At 37.1% G+C, this 15826-nt stretch overlaps 1 protein-coding gene across 1 annotated transcript; it reads right to left on the reverse strand.

The window, feature by feature from the left end:
* Positions 1–4286: 4286 nt before the first annotated feature.
* On the reverse strand, positions 4287–10061 carry LOC103703961 (ubiquitin-like protein 5). The gene is made up of 2 exons (XM_008787058.6): positions 9740–10061; positions 4287–4526 (listed from the first exon to the last, which is right to left on the reverse strand). The coding sequence occupies exon 1, from the start codon at positions 9965–9967 to the stop codon at positions 9746–9748; it is 222 nt and encodes a 73-aa protein (XP_008785280.1). The 5' UTR covers positions 9968–10061; the 3' UTR covers positions 4287–4526; positions 9740–9745.
* Positions 10062–15826: the final 5765 nt, after the last annotated feature.

Genomic DNA, 15826 nt, shown 5'->3' on the forward strand with positions numbered 1-15826 from the left:
GAGTCCTTGGGAATCATCTCATCAAGGTAGCTGGCAAATTTTTCTTGCCTATTTCGGGGTTTGGTTGGTTGATGAGGTGTTTTTGTATTAAAATAAAAATAATAATATATATATATATATATATATATATATATATATAAAGATTAATAATCATCTCATGTGAGTGCCCATAAAGTACGCCCTCGTGTGCATTAGACTCACAATGTGTATACAATTCCACACCCTGCGGCAGGGGAAAGGAATATGATTATGATACGTGGTTATTGGGATTGCCGAACAAACCCCAAGTACCATAAAGGATTTTAATTCTAAGGACGTACGGATAATATTTTTTTAGTGATAAAAAAAGGAGAAACTTGGAGCGGTCAGCGCGGGGCAGCATCGGGTCGACTGCCTGTCCGGTCTGCCCGTCGATCCACGTGAAATGAGATTAGACCAGATGAGAGGGACAGCCACCACGACACAACGGATCGGATATCTAAATATTTTACCTATCCTCAGTCATTTTAACTGAATTTAAATAGAAATATTTTGAACAATATTTTTAAAAATTTAAAACTTTTTTATTTCGTGTCCGATTCTGACTACAATTTTGGTTTTGGTGATTTTTTTCTATCCCAATCCGACTCAAAGCTAAAATCTAAAGCTAGATTCAAAATCAAAAAATATTCAATAATTAGCACGCTTAATATGTTTCTAGACGCAACACCGTCGGCCTTAGGGCCCAAGAAAAAAAAAAAGTTTCGTCTGTGACACATTCGCCCACATGGGTGTCGGGGTCCGAGACGCTGCCATGAACCCCATCACGTGCGGTATACGCTTGCCATTGCTGTGCCATCTCGTGGATCCCACCTTCTTGTTATTGACCGGAACGTTGAGGAGAAAAGAAATTCCGAATTTGCCTTTACCTCTCCACTTTTTTATTTCTCAAGCCGGTAACACCTGGTTGGATTATTATTAACTGATTCTGAAATCATTTTCTTCTAAGCTAGCAAACAGGTTATGCTTTCTGTTTATTTCATTTTTCCTTTTATTTTAATAATGTTTGGCATGGAATTCCAGCACATATGGATGGACTTCTTACCACAATTACTGTATTTTAAAATATAAGAGCCTTCTTGCCTAGCTCATAAATAGGATTATTATTACCAAGCATCCAACAGATTATTGCTAAGCTTATGAACTCATATGGCAGTTCAGGATTTGTGCAATAAATGAATAGATAGTAGTATTGATCGGATCCCATCTTCTGGTTTACTAATCACCAGTTCTTACATCCAATCTATGGATTGAGCGACCGCATGACAATCACACCTAGCTTTTGCTATATAAGAATATATCAAAGCAGATGCTTATACTACTTATATGAAGAAATAATAAAACTAATTTTTTTCAGTTTTATGCTTGCTATTTCAGATGTAATTGGATGACGCCGGGACTTAGCGAGCATTAAACTAGGACCCTGAGATTAATCCCCTCGTTATGGAAAAGCGTTCCAATATCTCTTCAAATGGGACAAATCCAGTCAAAACGATCAAATGCAACATAATAAATGTCTTCAAAAAAAGAGTTTTACCGGCCTTCCGAGGACCTCATGGTAACGGAAGGACTCCTTGCTTTCAGCGCTCATTAGAATATATATTTTTCTCGTGGAAACAAGGGGTGCAACCGTTTTGTAAAGAGACGGCAAGATGACGCGATTCTCGAGGCATGTGTCGTCACTGCAGGCCGGTTCCTCCCGATCCGGTTTCTGGATTTTGACTCGCTCCGGTCATTAAAACCCGCCATTTCTTCCGCATCGGCTCGAACAACAAATACTTGGAACATGGCGTGGAGCGGACTGGCTATCAATCTCCTTTTGCCATTTGGTCGTGATTAATTAGTCTCCTTTCCCGGCTTATTACAGTCTATTGATTCCCCTGGGGATGGGCATGTATCTCTCGCGCGAAGAAAGTGATTCTGCTTCCCTCGCTCGTGCAAATTCACCTTTGCATCATCCACGGCCCGCTTTAAAATATGTGCAGATAAATAAATGATGGAGTTCGAAGTGCCGTGAGATCTAAGCATCTTTCGCATGAAAGACGTAACTCTGGTCTCTTCCTATGGTTAAATATTCTAACTATTGTACTTGTTTTGCACTTAGATACGTCGACGTGCTTGAGTAAAGCATGCACATTGGTCAAATGGGTAAAATCTCTTATAATGATGCAAGAAATTTGGTTTAATTCATTGATCACATCTAATATGAAAGGTAAAGATAATAATTTTGTTATTTCAAAGGGGAAAAAAAAAATAGAGAGAGAGAGAGAGAGCGCTATGTTGTGAGCTTTATTTTAATTATCACAAAAATCAATGTTTTTGGATGGGATCCAATGTTCATCCATTCGAACACTTGTGTCAGTTGCTTAAACTTACCATATGTGAAGAGAAGCCAGTGGACAAAGACTAAAAAGCATCCTAAAATGTTACCACAATTTATGGCCAAATTTGGCACAAGAATATGGAAAAGTTAAAACAAGAATACATATTCCTTCCCATACTAGAATATGCCATATATATATATATATATATATATATATATATAGAAAACATAGATATCTGAGAGGAAGAGGCGGGGTAAGTAAAAACGTAATGGAAAGCGGGATAGGAGTAGAAGGACATACCTCATGCATGCATATATCAAGGGAATTGGCATTATATGATAGAATAGATTTGGTCAAATAACTTTGTCTTTGGCTAGGCAAATTGAGTGACTTTTCAGGATATTTTTTATCCATATAAAAAGGGGAAGGAGTTAAATTTTTTCGTGTGTACCCTTGAAAAAATGTAGTTTTTATCCTCTTGTTAACATGCATGTTTGCTGGTGTTAAACCTATTCCAGATCCTATTCTCATGCTTGAGATAGCTTGAATAAGTCCAGCATTCGGGCCTGGAATAGATTATTAATAATATCAATTTGCGTGTGGTTTGGTTGGTACTTGTTGCACAAAGAAAGGCCCAGAGCGGGCGTAACGAGACCGACGTTCGTCCGCAGAACAGGCGGATAAAACAGCAGTGGCCTGCACGTCCAGTCATCGTACTCGTGCACCGGTGAGCTGCCTCACCATCTGAGACCAGGAGAGACGTAATACTTTTTTCTTTTTTAACATCAACAGCCATAAACATGCTGTGTAAAGTAATGTAATTTTTCTATAAAGTGGATATATTACACGACTATAATATAAATATGTTCATGAAAACCGGAAAAGAAAAAGATTCGCAAAGGAGGGAGAGTCGCAGATGAAGCTTCAGGTACGATTAAAGTACTTCACTTTTTCCTTGCAAACTATGCATGAGTGACTGTAAGTGATGCAACTGGAATAGTTACCCATCAACTATTTAGCTTTTCCCCTCCTTTTTTTCATGAGATTCCTATGTTATCCTACACCAGCTTGCCCCGCTTCGTGGCGCAAGGAGAACGGTCCTAGAAATAGAGCTGGTGCAATTCGTGAAGGTGAGTGGCATGCTCAGCGCGCTGTTAGACCTCAGACTTCCCCAGGGAGCGACTTCACCGTACCAATCACAAAAAATTAAAAGAACGATAGTGGTATACGAAAGACTCGATCCCCTTTGCCACATCGCATGCTACCGTTCGACAGAGTTTTTGTTAATGGAATTGGGGTTTCTGGGTTTGCCCTCACTTGCCCCTTCAGCTTTTAAGATTCAGTATTATTCTCTCATAGGGTATCGACTCGGTTAAAAAAAACTGGATGGTAAGAGAAATATACAACCCGCGTTTGCTTGCTCCAGTGAGGACATTTTATTGAATGCATCCGTATGTGTTTTGTATGAATCATCCGGTCTAGTTAAAAAAAAAAAAAAAAAAAAAAAAAAAAAAAAGAAGGAAGGAAGAAGATGACGACCACATTTAAATGGAACGTAATTCAGACCCTTCGGGTGTCTGTTTCGAACAGACTACGCGGCAAATCATGCTGATTCATCTAACCAATCCAAAATGTCGAAGTTGACCACAATTTAGACATTACATGTTTAGATGACATCTAACTAAATTTGATATTGCAAGTTTAATATGACGTTGCAAATAAGTCTAAATTAGAACATGTATATTTTAGTCTGGTCTAACTAAACTAAAATACACATGTTGTAAGTTAAAACACTTCTCGAGAAGAATTATATCAAGATAGCAGCCTTTAGTCGTTTACTGCTTCACAAGTAGACCACGAGCTATATTTCATTTCAGTTTAGGCAACTGCAAAACTTCATGGCTGACATTACCACAAGCAAACTAGTAAAATGCCTCATAACTAGATATCAATCATATGTCCAGGAACACCAGTACTCACTCATATGTCCACAAACAAACAAACGAGATATCAATCATATGTTTAATTAAATTTCCAGATCGAACATGCATACAACAGTACCCATTAGTCATTGTTGCCGACTTCATGGCTCGTATCAATTACCAAACTGCATACATTTTTACCATAAGCGACGCCTGCATGCATTTGGAACAACCAACTCACCTGCATACGAGACCACATCAATCGCGTGAGACATTTCGCTTTTACAGCAGTAAGAATTTTATAAACCAAAAAACCAGAAGCTTCCTCTAACAACAAGGCCTGAATCACCCTGCATATATATATATATATATATATATATATATATATATATAGAGAGAGAGAGAGAGAGAGAGAGAGAGAGAGAGAGAGAGAGAGGAAGCCAAATAACTGTATTCTATAAAAAGTAATACAAGCTAATGCAGAAATAATCGAACAAATGATAGAAATGAACATCCATAATTACAGCCATGACATCACTGAATACTATGGATTCATGCCATGCCAAATTTCTATTTTATGGATTTCAACCAATTGCTACCAGCAAGTGAGAGAGAAAGAGAGAGAGAGAGTGAGAGTGAGAGAGAGAGAGAATTAACGAGACCAACGGTGCACCGCATGCAACAAATTTTAAGATCTCCAGTGTGCACCACATTATCAATTCTCAACAGTTAGTAGTGCTTTATTTATATATTGATAGCAGATGATATAACTAGAAAAACAGAACAGTAGACACTCAAGGCTTTGGCACAAATGACTATCACATCCTACAACAAATTCTGCAAGTTGCAGGGAGATATTCTAACAGGCCTAAGATCACTCGTCTTGATTATTAGGCAATCATCACAACCACCTATGACATTGGTTTGGTGAATGACTTCTCTTTCAACAGATAATATGTTCTTAGCAATTCATCGATGCAAGCCAGGCAATTTTCCCTAGCCTGACAAATTTTCATCCATTAGACATTCAACCCATGGATCAACTTCTTTAGACATCATTCAGATCAACATCGGATCTTGTTGAATCATCTGTGATGAGCAAATCATCCATATCTCAATTAATCATCATACCGCAACAGGGAGTTTGCAAAAAGCAGACAATCTGCCATCTGACTTACTCAGATGTGGTTTCTATTTGAGTGGGTGTTGATGCAGCCACTCAGTTGATATCCTGGATACACATCAAAGGGACTTGAACCTTAAAAGTCCTCCATGAGGATGGTATGAAACTACTAGACCAAGCCTGGGTTTGTTCCTATTAATCTACTGCCCAACTGGTTCCGCCTTTGGTATACACTAATGCATTCGTTGAAATCGTGCTTCAAGACAGGCAATCCTTAAAAATTCTCTTATCTTGCTCCCGACAAGTGTGATCCAACACTTGAATAAGAACTCAAAGCTGAAAGACGAGCTAATTTATGGCTGATCTCTGAGACCCAAAACTTCAAAAGAAATCAAGACGTGCCTATTTCTATATTTCAAGTATAGGAATTCAATGCTTACCAATTCTTAAGTTCTAGCAAGGCGGTAAGCAGAAACATCAGAACTATCTGGAAGGCTAATACTCCTCTTAGGATCATCATTTTCTTTTTGCATAATTATTTCCAAGAAACAAGGTGCTTAGGACGGATAAATCTTTTAAATGCTGGTTTGTTGTACAGTTGCTTCAAAGTCATCCTCATGGAGAGAGGATATGATAAAACCTAAAGCTCAGCCAGTTTAGTACATGACAACTTTGGTGACACGTGGCCAGTGTGGCTGGAAAGATAGGCATTCTAATAATAAGATGAGAATGCAGGAAAGAGTCTGGGGGGTATTCCATTCCACTATTTATGAAGATTAGAGGATCAAGTGAACACCTAAATGTTGTGAGAGAGGCTACTCTTGGTAGTTTTTATTCTCAGCTTCCATCCTTGGACTCAGCTTTCTTACCCTGTTAACCTCTACTGGCCAGTCGAAGCAGTACTGAGTACCAACTACAACTTGTCAGCCAACCACCCCAGCACTGTTTTCCAGGTGAACCACAATGCATCCTATTTCTGCGACCCCCCCCCCCCCCTCCCCTCCTTTTCTCATCTGATCAAACAGGTGCCAACCCATGCCTTGTGTTGGTATGGCACGCACCATGATATGTATTGTTCTGGCCAATGCATTATATGTACACACTTTATTGTAAAGATTTGTTTTAGAAGCAACATTGCATCGCATCTCCATTGCAAGCACATTCGGAAACTGGAATTGATATTTTTTCTTTTAGAGTTGACAACAAATAGCATATAATGTTCACAGTGGTAATCTGACAGTCACTTGTAAAAAGTATGTTATACTATTAATACCACACATGGTCGCATATCAGATCTTCCAGCAAACAATTTTCATGAGTGACTCCTTAATTGGCAATTCGTCTTTCAGTTTTTGATTTTGACAATTGCAAAGGCAAGTGAAACAGCATGATAACAGTGCATTGGGACTCATTTTAAGCAGAGCTTGCTAAAAAAATTGCAACAGTTTGATATAGTCATGCAAATTGAATAGCATTTCTTATTTTAGTGCCAACCAAGATCTGCAAAAATTATTTCATGTTCTGAAGATGCCATCGATTTATTTACCATAATGTGGTCTCAAGAAAGTTCCTTCTTAGTATATTAATTCAGCACTTGTTTCTCTAATAAGCCTACTTAGGATGATGGAACTCTTAACGTAAGAGGCCAACAGGCTTATAAGTAAATAACTGAAGCATCATTGTTAAGCTGAAGGAAGAGAAATCAAAACTGAGATCCATCATTTCAGCAAATAAGATGCTTTCGTGAAAAGGTGGTTCCTTAAAGAGAATAATTTCTAGAGATCCTGTAAATAAATCAGCATGTACTAGAAGTATTCCGTATATGTTGTACATTGTAAGCCGAAAAAAGATTTGATGTGTGCTATGGACGATAATACCAGGCTTCATGCATAAGGTTGATTCTGAATTAGGTTACCACAAAGTCAACTAAGTGCCTCTAACATAAATTTTTCAAATTTAGAGATTGCATGATGCGACAATGTGAAAGGATTCCATTTCTCCTCTTCATTCATCAGTAAATGAGGTGATTAGAAGTTTGCACCAGCAAATTCCAATAATTTAAGTGCATGCATTGTTTGCCAGGGTATCGAAGTACCTACATTTGCAGAATTACAACATTTAAATTATCAAGTAAATTCATGCTAGGAAAGTGGAAAGCATTAGGAGTAGTTATCAAACAGTGTGTATTTTCAGTCACAGAGTGCTTATATCAAGGATCAACAGTAAGCTCATATCATTATGCAAGTCATCCATGGAAATGTTCTCAATATCCAAGAGCATGTACCATAGTATTTACTATCTGCAGATGGTTTAGGGACAAGTGAAGAAAATGGAAAGGAAGAGAAGAGAATTTCTAACATGAGAAAATAGAAAGGAAGAGATAGAAAAAAAGAAAAGAATTTTGGATCCAAGAGACAAGAAGAGAAAGGAAAAGCAAAGAACTCTAGAAGCAAGAGGAAACAAAAGAGAAGTAAGCTTCTCTTCTCTCCAAATCTCTCCACTAAGTTTCTCTTCTCTCCAAATCTCTCCACTTTTGGAGAGATCAAAAAAGAGGGTTTGGAGTTAAAACACTTCTCTATTTCTCCTCTCCTAACTTGTCTATCCAAACAAGGGATTTTAATTTTTTCTTCCCTTATCTCCTTACTAAATTCCTAAACAAATGAGAGAAACTGGCTAGATCTTCTCTACTTTTCCTAACAAACAAGCGAGTCCTGCTTTCACCCACTTCTCCTATAACCAAACAGGGAATTCTTGCTTTCTGTCGTCTCTTTCTCTTCTCTCCAATTCCCTCAATCCAAACAAGGCTCAAAGAAATTAAAAAAAGCTGGATTAGGAGAGAAGAGATTTCTCTCCGTTGCTCTTCTCTCCTTATTTTACAATCCAAACAAGAGATTCTGACTTTCTCTTCACCCCCTAACCTAATGAGGGGTTCTAGCATTACCCTCACCCCCCCAACACACACACACACACACACACACACACAAAATCTCTCGATCCAGAGTGATAGTATTCATTGATAGGAAGAGCATAAGAATAAATGCTAAATTGAGATAAAAATAAATCTTACATGTTAATGGTTTAAACTCTGTTAAACATAAAGAAAGTACAATACAATTGCAATTTGGATGACAATAGTAAGAGTTCTGATTGATTTGTTCTAAAGGAACTATTAGTAAAAAACCAGAGGGAAAGATAAATGAGAAATACATAAAACTAGAGTTGGATGGTTGAAGTTGCAAGAAGCTATTGCGGTGTTTTTGTAATGGATGTATATGTCAGCAACTCAATTTAAAAAAACTACGGAAGGCAATATAGGCCACGATGATATACAGCTCAAAATGTTGTGCAATAAGGAGGCTTAAAAAGGTGTAGTAAAAATAGGAAAGTCAAGATGAATGAGTGATCAAACTAGAAAAATCAGGATTTTTAATAAATAAGGCATATTAAAGAACCCGAAAAAATTCCTGTTGAGATGGTATGAACACATAAAAACAATTATCTGAATTTCATGAAGAAAGGTATTTGAATCTCAAAGTTCGGAAGAGAAGAATAAGATGGATGGAAGTTAAGAGAAAGGATTTTATACAAAGCTCGCAATAACATCACAAGTAGCCCTTCACAGAAATCAGGTTTGATGGTAATGGTTATGGTAATTTGGGTAAATATGGATTTATATTTGATGGATCAATGAAATGATTCTTTCAAGGGTTGATTGTGTCAACTTTGGCAAATCAAACCATATAGCCATTGTTCCAATTACTATGCTCCGCGCATCTCTCTTAGCATGGACATCTGTAATACTCTCTTCACCTTTGCAAGGTACAACTTGCAGCACTCAAATTTTGTTAGACGACAGGATTTTGCTCATTTAATTACAAAGATCCCACCTTTCTACTCTTTTTTTCTTCAAACCGTGCTTGACCCAATTCGCGAACCCACTCAAACTACGATCCAAACAAGCACACCGTTCCAGAAGATAAAAACCAGAAGCTAGTAATATCCAAAAGGACCTCATCCCAAATAGATGAAATACGAAAAAGAATCTAAAACAAGTTTTAAATTAATTTGAAAACCCACGTTTCTAGTCACATGTTGAATCCAGTCGGTTCATCATCCAGACATACCACTGCACGAAATAAAAAGCAGAATCTTGAAAGAAAATGCCCGAAACAGTCTGGAAGGATGGGTAATTTAATTCTAAGAGACCAGATTTTCTATACTCCAGCCCCAATTCTCAAAAACCCAGTCAGGCTATCATCCAAACACACCAAATACTTAGAAATTCAGAGAAAAATAGACAACCACGGAGATGAGGGATCGGGTAAGATCACCTTCGATTAGTTGTAGTAGAGCTCGAGGCCCATGCCGTCGTGGATCTCGTAGTCACGCAGGGTGATGTGGTCCTTGTAGATGTTGTACCACTTCTGGATGCGGATCTTCTCGGCCTTGGTCCCGGTCTGCGCCGCCACTAGCTTCTTGAGATCGCCGATCGTGTCGTCCTCGTTGCACTTCACCCGCACCTTCTTCCCCAGCCGATCGTTCAGCACCACCTCGATCATCTTCGCCGACCTTCGCCCTTCGATACCCCCACCTTTTCTTTATCAAAACCCTAGCCCCTCTTTCGCTCTTCTTCGCGTGGGCTCGCCCACCGTGTTTTCCAGCTTATTATTGCTCATGGTGCACGTGCTTATGTACGCGTGCCTAAAAAAATAATTTATAAATTAACGGCGGTAATGCGGAGAAAGAGGATCGTAAATTTATGAGAACATCAATTTCGCATTTTTCTTCACCGCAAAAAACAACATCGGTTAGGTTTAGGTACATAATTAGCCTTTTGATAAATTATACACTGAACTGGCTAAATTATAGGGAAAGTTCTAGAAGCCTCGGAACTATTTTAATATTATTATTTTGCATCTATATGATTATATCCATAGCAGCCATATTCATCCATTTTCTTTATTATTAAAATTCATCCAAATGCATACATATGACTGATGGTTCTTGACCTCCACTTACCTGTTCTAGATCTTTATTTCTCCATTTTATCATGCATCCCTATATTGCTAGCACTATCTTTTTTTTAAAAAAAATGACACTTTATTTAGTTCAAAAATATCGAATTCCTAACTAGTCATATCGACATAAAGATCTAAATAAATAGGCAAAGTAATAAATATTTAAAAAAGAATAGGTCCTTCTATCCTTGAGACATGTATAATTGAGTGACAGACCCGCATCTTAAGATATATATATCCCACCTTTGAACCCATCTCAAATATAATACCCATCTCTGCCGAGAAATACCCATATTTGCCCAGACCAAAACAAGGGGCAAGTTCAATTTACATAATAATATGGGTAAGGATTTGGGTTGCGAGCTAGAAACGTCTCATTAGAAATTGAATTCAATATAACCCATAAAGTTGGCTTAATAATCCAATACCTTTCTAAATTTAGCGTGATCCAAAAATATAAATCTCAAATCTTGCATCTCTGCACCTATCTCTTGATTGATCAAAAGGATTTGTGGATTTCACATCAAGAAAAAAAAGAAATAGGTAGCATGGAGACCGGACAAGGATATATGCAAAAGGATCAGATTTCATACAATAAGAGCAACTATATTAGCTGCCATGAATTGATCAAGAATGCGAGATAAGGAACATAAGATTTTAAAAATGTACCTATATCAAGTCCTTTAAGATTTCCAATTTGTACCCATAAAAAATCCTGCTTTTTCTAAAATTCTTTTATATAGAAGAAGGACATATAGTAGAAGGGCACATGTCCATCCATGTTATAACACTCGAAAAAAAAAAAATCTAACATGTATCTGGGGTAACTGAGTGCTAGTTTATTTTAAGGTAGCTACTTAAAGCAACTTACACAACAAAACTTGGTTATGTAAGTTTTAATATTGGTCTAAAATAAGTTTCGAGTAAGATCATCAAGAATTAGCCTTTATTTTTTACCATTCTTTCAATGCTTAGCATTTTTAGATGACTAACGCTTATCATGTTTCAAAAAAGGAAATGACATTATTGTGGCGATGCAAAATTTAAGCAAAGCTGATGGTCATTCAAAATTAGAGGTTGAAAACACGGACTTAGAAAGTGCTTCGAATAAAATCATCAGAAATACACCTCCATAGTGTTTAACAGAGGATAAAAGAGCATAAACAGTCTTTTGCCATAAATTTTAAAAATATTTACTAAAATAAAAATAGAAACTATTTTCTAACTAGACAAATCTAAGGTACCAACACCACTGCAGAAATCTCTGTACGTCAAAAATGAATGTGTTTTGAAAGATCAAGGTGACAGATTCGGAAGCATGCATTTATCTCTATGGAACGTGCATGATTCCCTAGCAATTTCTCAAGACAGATAGATGTACATGTTGGCACTTCATGCAACGGTCTCTGGTGGCTTTCATGCATTTGCACTATATTTAGAGAGGAAGAAAGGAAGGGAAAAGGAGAATCTTCCATTCAATGTCTATCTCATCAGATATCAAAAGTTTGTCATGATAATTCTCGTTCAAGCAATCTCAATTCCCTTTGCTTCTGAAGCAGTGGTGGTAAAAGCTGTGAGAGCAGCAGTTATGTTTTTGCACCTCCCGTCAAAGGAGTTTTCTTTGACATCACTTTATCCCTTCCCTCTCCTTCCGTTCACCTGGTGCCATCACGAGTGTTGTGTTCTTGCTCCCAGGAGAGTATAATTAAAATGTAGCATTGAATAACGGTTTCCTTTCCTTTTCTGCAGCCTTCTCCAAAAGCCATTCCTGTCATAACGGCACCTTTTTTCAGTTGACATACATTAGTTATCCTCTTAAAAATGCTTTGAAAAGAAAAGGAAAGGAAGAAGAAGATTCTAACAGCATCCTCATTTCTCATGCCAATCCCATACTTTTTGGCTCCTCCTCTATAAAGCACCCTCTCATCCTCAAAGGTAGATTGCAGATATCCCACCATATACCTAGATATATACATTCCTAGAGAGAGAGAGGGCCTTCGAAGAATGTCCATGGAGGATGACAAGAGACAATATCAGTGCTTAAGAAAGTACGAAGTTATTGTTAAACAGGTAGCTTGCTGCCTGCAATGGATGTGGATTCTCCCATGCCTCTTTCCGTCGCATTTAATAATCATTTGCTAATTTGTATCATACTTTTTAGCCTTAGTTAAATTGATATGGCGTTAGTTTATTCTTCAGCTTTTGTTCCTCAAAGGCTTTCGTGGATTGAATTCGGCATTTGCTTGCATTATTTATCTCATACTTCGTTGTACTTGGGGCCATGTTGTGTAGCAAGGTGAAAAGAAGTTGTAAAAAATAGGAGAAAGGTGGATTTCTGATTGGAAACTACAACTGGGGATGCAAAGGAAACTAGCTGAAGACCAATTGCCTTGAAATTCTAAAAGCTTGCTTCAAATATTATATGAAACATTAGATTATTTTTCTATTCATTTCTTGTAGTTCCTCAACCTATGCAGTAAGTTTTCATGCATCATAACTTCTATGGTGACTAAACCCACTTAGTTTTCTGAATATGTTATCGTGTGATGTGAATGATGGTCATATTCCAAATGTTGTATGCTTTGGAAAAAATGACTACTTATGCTTGCATTAGAGCTCATCTTTATGTTTTGGGCCAAGCCATCGTGATAAAACAAGTGATCGTGGTAATTGAATGTGCACAGTTTCTCAAAATCATCTTCTTTCACATAAAATGAAGGGTAAAATTATTCTATAAAGACGATTTCATAGAAATAAAGCAATGAACGGATATCATCCACTAGAGAGGAGAAGAAGAAAAAACGATTTGCTAGGCTTCTCGACTTTTGTACTTTAGGAAGAATTTATATAGTGCATGAACCTTTCATGATGTCCTGCATACCTTTGCCCTTTTATAAGGTGTTACTCAATTGAACCAAGATAAGGATTTAGACAACTTAATGAGAGCATCAATGGTCTATGTTTCATGGATGGTTTCATATGGGCTTCTGCTTCTATCACCAAACTCTCATGGTGACACCAGTTAATGTCTTCCGCAAGCCGAATAATTTTACTAGCCTAGAAAAGTTGGGATTCATTTTTAACAATAATGTACAGTGGACAATCCATAAAATCCATCAAAAGAAGGCAATGATGGATGTGTTTGTGAAGGTTATAATTATGAAGTTATGGAAATAGAGCATTTCAATTCTTGAAATTTGTTTATCTTAGCTGGCTGTCTTATCACAAAAGTACATCTGTTATACCTCTTTCTTATGGCATAAAAATTGCTTAGACTACAAGGTTGTTATCTACTTCTTTTCTTTTGACAAAAAGAAAACTAAATAAGATTACTATTTGAAGCAACTGATTAGATGTCTATGTTTTTTTTTTTCGGTTTGATGAGCTAATCGGCATGGTGGATACAAGAATAAGGCCATCCAAGAGATGCAGGGTAGCATCAGTAAGTTATCTCTTGCAAATAAAGTTCAAGATTCCTTCAAGCTCACAGCATCTTAGATTAAAATCATGTTGTAAATTATGTAGCCAATCACTGTGGATAATGTTTTGCATGATGCTTTCAAGAGCCACCATCACTATTACACTTTTTTTGTATTATGCCTCTTCTTATATGATATCTCATTATCCATGAAAGACTTTTCTTAAAGATAATGTATTACTAAAATTGTTAATTAATCTTCCTTTAGTTTTTTTCCATGATGAGTCTTTGATCTTTTTATATATGAATGCTGTGTGTTGATATTCTCTTAACTTACTTTATATACGATGCTACGTACCAACTAAACTCTTGCCCCATATATGGAGTCGTCACCTGAGTTGGATCTTTATCTAGTCTGATTTAATTTTCAAATAATAGCACACCTGGTGAGTTAGGGATTCTATTCCAACTACGTGAGGACACGTTTCTGGCATGCATTTCTCGATCATTTAATTACAAGTCTCATGCTAGCTTATATTTTATGAGAAATATAGTTTACTGCTTCCTTTTGATACTGTGCAACGTATTTAAAGCAATCGTGCAACTAAAAACTTCTCCGACGAAAGAAATTTTCTTTAGGTGTTTGGAAGATTGTTTGCAATCGATCCACTAAAAGTTTTGCCATCTAGCTAGGGATCACCTTGTCAAAGATGTACAATGAAAAAACTCACTTCCAACTCTCTCACGTTTTCACCATTATAATTACTTTCAGCATCTATTTGTCTTGTTTATTCCACCACCAATCGTTCCCTTCCCACTCTTATAATAAATACTATATAAGAGAAACAAAAATGGATTACAATGCAAAAAACAACAAGGTGTGTATTGTGAGTAAAAACTAGAAAGACTTTCTGTACGTAACTAAATGATGTTATTCTTTCTTTCTTGCAGAGCTCGAAGGGGAAGACCACAGATTCATCACAACAAACACAAACACGCATTGATGAAGTACTGATTGAGACCATAACACGATTCTTGCTTGACTTGGATGCAAGCCAGCAGGACAGCACCAAGGATTCCTAGCCCTTATCATCTATAAGCTTATGAAAATAAGTATGCATATCTAATCATATAATTTCAAGTACTACTATGTCCCTATTTCCAATTTCTAATTCCTAAAGAAATGCGTTGATGCATCCAAAAGATCTCCAAGCTTCCGACTAAATAACTCCAATGGAAAATAACTTCTGAGGAGAAGAGAGGGTGCCAAGTAGGTGGCCCTCAAGCCATCGACAACTAGTGATCAAGTTGCCCCCTCGGATCCTTTTACCCTAGGGTTTTGAGAGGATGGAGAGAAAGGGAAACGAGTTCGAGCTGAGAGCTAGGGACAGTGGGAGAGGAATGGAGACTGGCATCTTGCGAAGAGATAGACAAGAAACTTATATCTAATATCTGTCTTCGTCGGGGGGGGGTTAAATATAATAGAGCATAAGGTGGTACGTGCATTATTCCTACTATTCCTTGTTGAATGCTATTTTCTTAAATATATGATTTGTCATTTGAGTTTTAGCTGGTCTTGGCACTCCAAGTGAAGGGTTTCTTTGCACTTTGTTTGGAACATTATAGATAATATTTAACAAAATATCAATGCTGAATATGAGTCTCATGTAAAACATAGACTGATAAACATGAATATTGAACGAGCCCCTACAATGGAAACTTGGAGTCGTCAAGAGAAATTGTTGGCATTGCTATATTAAAGGTAAGTTCCTTATTGCATTTGTAGTTTCTCATCTTGTCTCCGTTGCTATAACACGATCCTTGACTAAAACAACAAACTTTACATCAAAAAGACTAGAACAACAAACTACGTGCATCTCCGCTTTCCTTACCTCCATAAATACTTCCATATTATATTACGTGCCCCATTCTTGATCTGATTCTTACTTTGTAAGAAAGAGAACCAAGAGATAAAAATTAAC

This window comes from Phoenix dactylifera, chromosome 6, assembly GCF_051530095.1.
Source record: "Phoenix dactylifera cultivar Ajwa chromosome 6, Ajwa_hap1_PhDact_Kaust_v1.1, whole genome shotgun sequence".
Taxonomy (NCBI): Eukaryota; Viridiplantae; Streptophyta; class Magnoliopsida; order Arecales; family Arecaceae; genus Phoenix; species Phoenix dactylifera.

Coding starts and splice junctions, on each gene's coding strand:
- LOC103703961 (XM_008787058.6), bottom strand. CDS start 9,967: ATGATCGAGGTGGTGCTGAACGATCGGCTGGGGAAGAAGGTGCGGGTG.